The sequence below is a fragment of the Pygoscelis adeliae genome, unplaced genomic scaffold (genome assembly GCF_000699105.1).
Source record: "Pygoscelis adeliae isolate BGI_AS28 unplaced genomic scaffold, ASM69910v1 Scaffold171, whole genome shotgun sequence".
In the NCBI taxonomy this organism is placed as follows: domain Eukaryota; kingdom Metazoa; phylum Chordata; class Aves; order Sphenisciformes; family Spheniscidae; genus Pygoscelis; species Pygoscelis adeliae.
This window is the reverse complement of record NW_008824186.1, coordinates 8,979,325-8,990,422: the sequence shown is the minus strand read 5'-3', so window position 1 is coordinate 8,990,422 and position 11,098 is coordinate 8,979,325. Positions and strand designations below refer to the sequence as shown.

Genomic DNA, 11,098 nt, shown 5'->3' with positions numbered 1-11,098 from the left:
CTATTTTAAATGCTGCTCCAGATCTGCCAGCTGTCTGTCTTTTGGAAGGAAATTATTATTTGCTAAGCCAGACCCCTAAACCCAAATCACCATAGTCCTGTCTGAATTGTTGGTATTTCATTTATTAATAAGCGATATCTCTTCTTCCTCCTCAGGAATGTTCTGCGCAAGCTCCTGACCCAGCCCCAGCAACTGAAGGGAGATGTCCTCTCGCTGGAGGAGATTTTAGCTGAGGGAGTGGAGAGCGACACCTCCAGCCAGGGCAGCTCCAGCGAGGGGCAAGTCAGGCTATGTAAAACAAGAATGAAGGCTCTGCAGGAGGCCATGTATTACAGTGCTGAGCACGGCTACGTAGACATCACCATGGAGCTCAGGGCACTTGGTAAGGTGTTTTCTTTATTTTAAGCATTGTGCACGTTTAAGGCGTGAAAAGCTTTTTCCTCTGCCCCTTTCACTTGGAGAAGAATCAGTAACCCCAACTGCAAAGCTATCCCAAACTTATGGGAGCTAGCTGTCTAATTCAATAAAAGCGTTTAAGGCTCCCCACAAGTTTTTTTTCAAATTCCCACTGATCTAGGATGTCCCTTACTTCTGGCTGGATCCTCTGTTCCCAAGTATCAAAAGCAAGGGGCATGTCTCTTTGTCAGATACTCTGACACCTACAACTCGGTGTTAAAGAGGCTGGTCTCAAAAACAAAGATAACATCAGAGATTAAACGGTTTAAGGTGAAAGAACAGATTTGATCTAAAGGTAGGAAAGAGAAGCTTTGAAGCTTGTGTGTCTAGACTGTTTCAGGTAACCAGGAGAAAAGACCTCACACCATGTTTGTGTAGGGTTAGGTATTCTTACAAGTTCAGTTCAAATTTATTTTGTAGTTCTGACTAATCCTGAAGCTAAATACACACAACAGGGAGTCTCTGGTCCTTAACAATCAGCAGAAAGTTCCAAGTTATGGTCCTGCTACCAATCCTTTGCTGTTGTAGATAAGTCACTCAGTCTGCCAATGACCCAGTTCAGTCATCTTTAATATCAAGACAAAAACGTATCTGCTGTTAGGATGTACGTAAAGCTCTACTTCAGCGCCGCTAAGTGTTAGTAATAGCAGCAGAACCATCTACTGACAGGTACTTCAGCAAATCATCATCTTTCACTGTCCTTTTTGCTGTGGCTACAGGAGTCCCATGGAAGCTCCACGTGTGGATCGAGTCACTACGGACAACCTTCTTCCAGTCCCGTTACTCAGTCGTACAGACCCTCTTACGGGAATTTGTCACCATTAAGGAAGAGGACTATAATGAAGAACTGGTTAATGAAGGGTTGCAGCTCATGTTTGATATCCTCAAAACCAGCAAAGTAAGTATTAGTTTCGTAACAGTATCAAAATCAAGTGTTTGGTTTTTGCTATTGTACGAGGTAGTGCACAACAAGAACAAGGGAATGTCTATGCAAAGTCCCTAATGAGTTATGGTAGGAAAGTGGCCCTGATAGCATTTATCTAAGTTCATATGCAGTCCTCACAGTAAAGACACTAATTTCAATAGAAGTGAAAGCTATTCTGTTCAGCAACTGGCTTTGGAAACCATGCGAATGTAAGACAAAGAGTTATCAACACGGTACGGGGCAATTCAGGTTCTCTCAGTAGGATCTTCTAGGAGTTTTCTGAACAATGCTTTTGTTCAGCGACATTTTCCTTCTGCTTTTTTCTTTGATTTAAAGGTTGCCTGTGACTGTTTTTTCGTTGCTTTTCAAGGCATGTCTAGAACGGATTTGATCCATGGTATATAGTTTAGCTGTCCCGTTTTGCAGATAAGTTCACCCAGTCTCTACCGTCTTCTCTTCCAAGAGGCTGTTGCCCTTCATGTTAGGAGGGGGATGCCCGCCTTCTGACTGTAGATGGGATACATTTGAAATGCACAGACAGGAGAAGCTGAGGAGTATATACAGCTCTGGATACCTCCATAATTGGTCACTACAACATACGCTGTAACTGCCCTTTAAATTAAAAGCTGGCTAACTAAAAACGATTGCAAACTAGGGACCGGAACTTGGTATCTGACAATGAACTTACACCGTGAATCAAAACTTGCTGAGAACACGCTTTGTGGGCTTGCCTGTTACAGAGCAAGAGAAAGGATGAGCTTTTGCTGATGGACTCTTTTTCCCTTGACGGAGGTTGGCCCGTAAACTGTTGCTGAGAGAATTCTATCAGAGCATACTTGTTCAGATCACGCTCTTCTCCCTCTGTTTGGAGGTTATTCTTGTAGGGCGCAGTTGCTATAAGCCTCAAGCGAACTGTTACAGCATGTTTGAAACCTGCTCAATGCAAAGTGCCGATTGATGATACCTGTTCCATCCTCCTTACAGAATGACTCTATCAATCAGCAGCTTGCATCCATCTTCACCCACTGCTATGGCAGCAGTCCAATACCCACCATTCCTGAAATCCGAAAGACACTGCCAGCTCGGCTAGGTAAGGTGCTCACCTAAACGGTGACGTTCTTGTGACTTTTTTAAAAAGCATCCACAGTTTCAAAAAACATATTCACCCTCTTTTTTTTTTCCTCCTTACTCTAACAGATCCTCACTTTCTAAACAATAAAGAAATGTCTGATGTAACTTTCTTAGTAGAAGGAAAGCTATTTTATGCACACAAAGTCCTGCTGGTGACTGCATCTAACAGGTGAGTCGCTTTCCACAGCTAAGTGGTAAAGGAAGGTTTGGCCCTTTAGTGTGTCATTTGTGTGACTAGCTGTCCCTCACTCACCGCAGTACGGCAGCTGCTAAGGATACAACTACAGACCATAATTCAGGTCTGCAGGACCAAGCCACATCATCTTTGCTACTGTTAAGAATAATAGGAGAGTAAAGATGAGTTTTTCTAGCCACTCCCAGTATGTGTTAGAGATTCCCAGAGCTCTACTGACATAAACTAACCAGTAATTATCCATAAAAACCTGTGCAGTAGTCGGAGCGTACGTATCCTGCCATTCACTGCCTTTCCATTCCCCCTCTCAGAGTTTGCTAGCTAGAGCTACACTTGCTCCAGATGTCCTGGAAATCTCACCCCTGGCCCGGTACACTTGCAGTTACTCATTTCTTTCTCTGTTACTGGCACAGTAACAGTGTTTTGCAACTGTTACAGGGTGGGATTGGATCAGACCCAAGCAATTTACAGGTTAAGTTGTCCCTGAAGTTCTAAACTAATTGTCATTAAATTGAAAGAAATGTTTCAATTTTCAACTTGCAAACCAGAACAAGGAAGGCTCTTTATTTTCCCTGTGCTTAGGCTGTTTGTCAATAGGTAATGAGTATGTGAAGCGCTAATACAGAAATCTATTAAAACCACTCTCAGGTTTAAGACGCTAATGACCAATAAAACGGAACACGACAGCCATGGCAGTAAGACTGTTGAAATCAGCGATATGAAATACAATATTTTCAAGGTATGGAACTTAATCTGCCTTTCTTTACTCTTTTCATCTTCTCACGTACTTGGAAGCTAAGAGGGCCAAGGCTTAATATCACAGGTAATTTGCAAGTAGAGATGGAATTAATTTCAACACACCTGTATTTCAGGAGTATTCTCATCTCTGTCAACACTTCTCAGCTAGGACCAAGCTCAAACCAGAAACCTCCAGCCTATATTCTTATTTTCTTACTAGGCAGCTGACTCCTCCATAAAGCAGGAGAAACTAGTCTTCTACTGAAAGTAGGTTTGTACTTTTAAGACACCGTTTTCATGCTGTGCTAAGCAAAAAGTAAACTTATTTACAGCAGGTGGACTGCCAGGCTTCACATTAATTCAAATCAGATGATCAGAAATCAATGGTGTCCCTTTCAAGAAAGGCTCAAAATTGAGAATTGCACTTTGCTTTTCTGACATTTCCTTATTTAATGGACCTAAGGGAGGTTCATTCGTGATGGAGAGGAAGTAGGTTACTTAACACACACCCAAGGAAAAAAACAAGTCAGTGAAATGTGATAGTTAAGTTACTCCAGCTTTCCAGATCAGCATTTCAAAGTTGGAAGAAAGGTACAGAACAGGAAAATCTGAAGTGTAGAATAGGTTGTATAACTGTTTCACTACAGGGTTGAGGCTTTTCCTTTTTATCTTTTTATAAGCAAACAAAACAGCAAAGCTGTTGGTCAGCAGTACTGTCATCGCCCATAGCGGGAATGAAGCTGACCATAAGAACATCTTTGTTCTACTTGAAAGGGGCTATACAAGTTTTGTGTTGGACAGATGACATGCAAATTTTGCAGCTCAGGCCATGACAGAAAAAGTGTATTGAGACAAGCCTCCTTAACAACATTTTTACATCAAAAGGTTTCTAAACATAAACTTTTGCTTCACTGGAGAGCAACAAATCAAAAAGAATTAAAACAGTGAAATACTACATGGAATTAAACAATTTGGTGGTAAATAAAATCAGACAAGTTGAGGAGAGATGGCATTCTACAGCAATCTCAGTTATGGTGCATGGAGAATGCTAAGCCACCAGAGATCTGTGCTCTGCTCAGGCCTCTGCTGGAAAGCAGCTTTGCTCCCCTGTAATTCCGTTAGGCCAATAAGGCAATTTAAAAAGTAGAAGCTTCGTTTTGTTACCACTAGTGTTAGAAATGGTAAGCGCAGCATGCAATCCCCACAGCTGCTTACGCAGCACCCAGGACACTGGAACGAGTTCTCTTTCCAACACCAAATCTAGCGGTTCCCTAGGTAAGACAGTACTGGTTTAGCTGGGGGTGTGCACCCGTAGATCAAAGAGCAGAAGCTGCCTCTTGCTCTCCCTGCAAACAATTAGGCCTCTTCCTCTGGCCCTGATGGGGGGGCTGGAAGCTGATTAGAAGCACAGCAGGGGAGGCAAGTGGCTGGGAGGTCCCCGAGACACACATGCTCACGGCCTGGCAGTTTCAGTGCTCCAGCTAGCTGGCAGCTCTGCGTGTGACCAGCCTGCAAGGCTCTGCAGAACCGGATCCAAGGAGCCGTTTTACAAGGACATTCGTGTTGCTCAGAGACACACTGTCACCCTCGGCCTAAAATCCTCAACAGGGCCCTTTTCAGAGCCCGAGGAAGAGAAGAGTATTAGAAAGCAGCAGATTTGCAACACTATTAAAAAGAACCAACAGTGGAGGCGAGAGCCAGCATTCCACACGATTCCCGTCTGCTCAGGAAGGGCAGCACAGCCATTCACAGCCCCTTGTGACTTCAGTGATAACAGCTTCATGCCTGGCCTTCTTCCCATTTCAGATGCTGATGCAGTACTTGTACTATGGAGGAACAGAATCTATGGAAATTCCCACCACTGATATCTTAGAGGTGAGAGTGTTTTCTTCTAAATCTTGCCAAGTGCACTGGGGCATAAACAGAGCTTGAAAGGCAAAATCCAGGAGCTAACAGCAAGCTTCCTATCCAGTACTTAACACTTTATTCAGCAACTATAACTTCAAAACACCGCTTAAAGTCTCAAAACACCGTTGCCTGGAAATAAGAGCTGCCAATTATGTTTTATTGTGTCCATGAGATGCTGGGGGTGGGCGGCAGCAGGGAGGGAAATCACTACAGTGCCTTTGGTACCCAGAGTTGGGTGGAAGCCTCCTTTGCACCATGTCTTCTCTGTCCTGGGAGACGGAAGCGGGCGTGCTGTACTTTTGGTGGGGCACAGAAGAGGTGCAGCTGATTCAGCAGGCCTGGTGCCCATAGCAGGCCAAACACCAAGGGGATGGAGATTGTAGAGAAACGACCGATTTCAAGCTGAACTTCTGCAGAGCAGCCGACGGTGCTGGATAAGAGCAGTTCCACATCACAGATAGGCCCTTTTCCAATAACGCTGCTCAGTCACGGGTAGTCTGGTGAAATTAAAGCTTGAAGCTAGAGACTACACATAACTTTTTTTTTGAGGAGAGGAAAGGGGGCTTTTAGCAGTGTAGAGCTCGTAGGTCATGGTGACAGAAGGTAGCACAAACGCACTTCCTGCAGGAGGAGCAAGCCTTTGCTAAGAGGGCAAATCTGCCTGTCACTGTAGCTAGGCATCGAGTGGCCCTTCTGCTTTTTCATGAGGACTCAACCATTAAAACAGGGAGTCAGAGGTCGTTCAGAGAGGATCGTTCAGAGAGGAAATAATCAGTTCTGTCCGTTTCCCTTCCCTAAAAGCCTTTCAAGGCTCATGATCTCAAATAGCTTCTCTCTTGTCCTGATAGCTGTTGTCGGCTGCCAGCCTCTTTCAACTGGATGGCCTCCAGAGACACTGCGAAATCCTCTGTGCCCAGACGATCAGCATAGAGAACTCCGTTAACATCTATAAATATGCAAAGGTATATGCCAAACTGCCTTATTTAAGACTCACAATGAAACAGCATGCATGCTTTCTGCAGTCTTGTTTTGGTAACTAAATACAACAGGCACAGAGTGAGCACCTGCTACGCTGGTAACTCTACCCCAACCGCAACCACAAGTGAGACGTATTCAAGTTCCAGTCTGTAAAGTCCTACACAGCCCTAGTATGTTTTCTTGTCTAAGGCAATCACGTATGAAATTGATGCAAGATCCCTACAGAGCAGGGGAGAGGTGTCTTAGCGGGCTGTTACAGCAACATCATCCAGCAAAGCCTGAGAGATTCAAATCCTCAGAGCAGCAGGGACAATTGATCATAGTACAGCAACTAAGAAGTAAACCCTTTCCTAGCACTCCTACTGCTAAAACATATTCTTTACAGCTCCGGAACTAGCATATACTCTGTTGCGTGACATAGATACTCACCTCTATAGCAAATAATCCATGTCATCAATTAAATTACGGAGAAACACTCTGCCACTTTTGGAAGTTTGCAGGGTCAAATCCTTAAAGACAAGCAGAAAGACTACACAAAGGGCTGATAACGATGTGCATGTTTACTTTGTGTGTAGCGTCGCACCGATCCTTTTTGATTCCTGACGCTCACGCTGGGCCATTTTTTTTCCATAGAACTCAGGTCCTGAAAGAAACCAGCCTAAAATTTAACAGTATGCAGTGGTAGAGAAGGGGGAAAGGAGCATTCCCGACTGGCCTTTAGTACTTTTCCTTAAGTTACTATTTGCACAGAGTTCCCAGAAACGGGGGGTGGGTGTGCACGATGCTTCTTAATACTGAACTTGAGTTTCATTGTTCTCCTATTGCTGAGCTTCCCCTCTGGTAGTGAAGCACAGGAAAACCAGATCACAGCCTGAAATCCACCTAACGTGTCTTAGCAAGGGTAACATCCCTATTTTCCTACATTCAGCTCCTTCCTCTAGGAGTTAGGTTCGCATCCTATGACCCATATTCTTATTGCCACGAGCTGTGCACACCATCTGGCAGGGCAGTGTTTTATGCTGCAGCACACGAACTCCCCGCCTGCGCAGCTAAACAGGTATCCTGGCCACTTCATCAGCCAGCTGCTCTGCTCCTTTAAGAGGAAGAGACTGGAGTGCAGGCCAGTGGCTCTGCCAACAGCAGGCCATCAGGGGAAGGAATTAAAAAAAGCTTGAATGCCTCCCTGCTCAGACCTGTGCCTGCAAAAAGCACCAAAAGAAATTATCAGCCATCACTGGTCCTACCTTCAGTGCTTTTCCACTGTTATTGCGGTCCCTTTTCTGTCTTAGAAAACATTAAAGGGAAGAGCATTAGAAAGGAGAAGAGGCTCAGGCACGTCCTTTAGGTCTGCGACATACAGAAAAGGCTAATTGATCTTCCCCTCTTCTGCAGATTCACAACGCACCTGAACTAGCCTCTTTTTGTGAAGGCTTCTTCCTCAAACACATGAGCTCTCTTCTAGAACAGGACTCATTCAAACAGCTGATCTACAGCAGGAACAGCAAAGTGCAAGGCCTGGACCCTCTGCGGGACTTGCAGACAGCCCTGGCCAGCCGCCTGCACTCTGTGTACGTCACCTCCAGGGTGTGAAGCAGGAACGAGGGAGTGGCAGGAGCACTGGTTCAAACTGCACGGGGATGCGTCGTCAGGCAAAGCTGTGGCTTTCCTGTTTGCCTTCTGGATCTTGCCGAAAGTCCCCTACAACAGATACCCCCTAGGCAAGGGTGCTGTGCCTCGTCCCACTGACGGAGGGGGAGCTGGCTTCTCTGTGCTACTACTGTCACAGCGCAAACAAGAACTGAGGATGCAAGTGAAGAACCTGAACCGAAGAGAAGATCAACGCTGCCATTTAAACAAGCACAATGCAGGGCTGTAGAGAAGTGAGGCAATTTACCTAGACCCAACACCTACTATGTAGTCTTAAGTGTCTGTCTACACACCATAATGGCCACCTAGTTCATACGCATAGATGTTTTATTTGTAAAAAGGCTGCATAGAAGAAGTTTTCTCATCTGATGGACCACTGCCCATTCAACGAGTCATCTGTCTGAACACAAAGGCTGGTGTACACAAACTACGTCGCTCTAGTAACACACACCAGTGTCCATACGTGTCAAGAGACCCAAGAATTTCCCCCAAACTGTTTGCACCTTGAGAGAGAGAGGTTTTGTAGGTGTTCAAAGCTGAGTAGAAACTAATACTAACTCTGAAATTACTCACTCTTTAAACCTAATATGAAGAACCAAGCTGGGGCAGGGAGGGGAGAATTGGTTTTTTGTATCTTTTTAACATGGTTGCACTGTGCTAGGTGTTAATCTGGATCCATTTTGAGGAGGGAAAAAAAAAGACTGTCAACCCTTTCACTGTCAAGGTTTGATAGTCCCAATCACTTTCACCTTAAAAACCTGTTTCTGAACATTATCTGTGAGACCTGACACCGTAAAAGATGCTTTCTAAAAGACTCAGGTGTAGTAGGAGCTAGCACTATGCTGAAAAACTGTCCAATGGCATAAATAGCAATAACAGTCTCGCTAAGACCCTGAGGAACATACAGCTTGATGGTTTGTTCTCTCTCTGGAGCTAGTCGGGATTAGAAGCTCTGACCTCTAGTCTCCGCTTCCACAGCCTCATCCATGGAATGATGTTGGTTCCACAGATACGCTACCTCAGGGGGGACTGGGCATAGTGCACACCTGACTGGTTCCTAGAGGTAGGCTGCAGTCTAACATTTAGGCGGCAGCACTTAAACAAGATGCCTCAACTCGAACACCCACGATTCACATTCTCCCTTTGTTCGCAGCAGACAGATGTCTCTGGTCCAAAAGGACTCCTCATACTAGGCCGCCTTCTCGCTGACTTAGGAGAACTAAAAGGAGACAGTTCAATCTACAGTTTTGGGTCTGAAGCAATGTTTTTGTGTGTGTTTTTGTATTTTAAATAATCCCAACCGTAGGAAGGCAGTTAGGTAGGTAGTTGTGTAAAAACACAAACCTTGCTCTTACCAATAGCTTTAAGGAAAGACCTTCTGATATTCCCACTGATCTTTGTTAGCACCCACCACATGCTAAGACGCTTTCATTCGTTATAGGTGGGTGAAAGAGAAGAGGAAGCCAAGTTTTCAGTGGAGAACTACTGCTTCTTAGGAATTCAACAATTTATACTGTAACTAAACACACTGGAAGGAGGAGGCTCAGCTGGGCCCAAGCTCCAAAGCGCGACATAGACATGGTTTAGGTAGACAAAGGGAAGGAGAAGGAACCACAGCATCTCCCAACAGATCCACCAAAATCTGACATCGCCTCATTCTTAAAGGATTTACATCAGAGGCAAATTGCATGCGAGGGTAAGAATGATTAATCTAGGCTCAGTAAGCTTACAGACAAGTTGGTCAGGGCACGCTCCAATTTGTGCTTTAGGTACACATCCACTTTTGAAGATCACCAGCTTCAGTAATCCTATTTATTATCAGAAAGCCATACAGGTGTTTCAAAATTATCACTGGTTTGCCTGAAAAAATACCACAAGAGGCTTTATCTTGGAAAGTATTTTCAAGTAGCTGCTCCAGCTATCTGTACAAATATGTAGGTCCTCTTTTGTTGCTGTAATATTACAATGCTTTGTTAATTGTACATTAATGTTGTCATTTATGTAAATGTACCAGGATTTTATTAACAACGTAATTTTAAAATACACAGCTGCTGTTATTTATTCTGCTCTTCTAATAACGAGAAAAACCATATTTAAAGACACTTCTGTGCAAAAGGCAGTTGCAGTTTTAGCATCTTAAATTTGTTTTGGTATATATACCTAATGTTATGCTTTAAAACAAGGGATAAAAAGGCATTCATTTCCCCTTCCTAGGCTCAAACATTTTTTTGAAGTACTAAGTTTCACTTGCGTTTTCCCTAGCTGAAGCAAGTTTACCTGCTTTCCATCGAAAAGCAGCAGACGGTAGCGTCTAAGAAAAATCCTAATTCTAGGATTCTTCTCTGCAGCAGAAGAGACAGCGAGGGTTAAAGCAGCTATTAAGCTGGAGGTATTCAAGCAGTCCTCAAAGTTAACCATCTGATTCACTCCCTCCCAAATGCTAACAAATAAAATGTGAAGAAGCAGGTACACACTTCCTTTCCGAGTCTCCTCAGAACCCGAAAGGCTAAAATGGCTCTGGCTGGTGCACTGTGCCTGGTGCTTCGCTGTGGCAGTAGCGGGATTCGTGTCAGAGCGAAGAGCATTTAAGAACACTCTGACAGCCGCATGCAACAGTACAGAAAGCAAGGGCATTTATTTATCTATCTATGAGGTAAGAAGTATACAGGTTTAATTCCGCTGTGCCAGCAAGAATTTGACCCAGAAATATCTCGGTGTTTAGCCCATAAATCTTGCAGACCCCTACCGCGTTTGGGGATAATAGCTGAGCTGTAACTCTGAATTTGGTGCTACCTCTGCAGGACTCAAATACTTTCTTAGGCCGCTAAGCACATTTCAGAGGAAACCATTAATAGGGCCAGAACCCGTAACTTGGCTGCTGAGAATCTCTTCGTAATTGTTTCTTTCGTTGAATTTCCCGCCACACATCTAAACAAAGGGAACCGTGGAGCGTATCTCTCTGGTGTAGCAAGACTTGCAGTCCAGTTCTATAAGTTACCGTCACAAGCGTTTCTTAGCGTTTGATTTACATCATCCGAGAGAAGCCTGCTGGGAATGATGCGTGAGGGATGCTTTCTCTTGCGTTGTGCCATTACACCAGCTCGCTTAGAAACCCACCAGTA

At 44.3% G+C, this 11,098-nt stretch overlaps 1 protein-coding gene across 1 annotated transcript in view; it reads left to right on the top strand.

Annotated features, from left to right (window-relative positions):
* Positions 1 to 8,044, top strand: part of ABTB2 (ankyrin repeat and BTB (POZ) domain containing 2) — a 133,163-nt gene extending 125,119 nt beyond the window's left edge. The window contains exons 10-17 of the mRNA XM_009334552.1: positions 156 to 382; positions 1,176 to 1,354; positions 2,366 to 2,471; positions 2,579 to 2,681; positions 3,354 to 3,444; positions 5,250 to 5,318; positions 6,200 to 6,313; positions 7,722 to 8,044. Of these exons, the coding sequence (XP_009332827.1) occupies positions 156 to 382; positions 1,176 to 1,354; positions 2,366 to 2,471; positions 2,579 to 2,681; positions 3,354 to 3,444; positions 5,250 to 5,318; positions 6,200 to 6,313; positions 7,722 to 7,919 (1,087 nt within the window). The 3' untranslated portion in view covers positions 7,920 to 8,044. The remainder of the gene's footprint in view (positions 1 to 155; positions 383 to 1,175; positions 1,355 to 2,365; positions 2,472 to 2,578; positions 2,682 to 3,353; positions 3,445 to 5,249; positions 5,319 to 6,199; positions 6,314 to 7,721) is intronic.
* Positions 8,045 to 11,098: the final 3,054 nt, after the last annotated feature.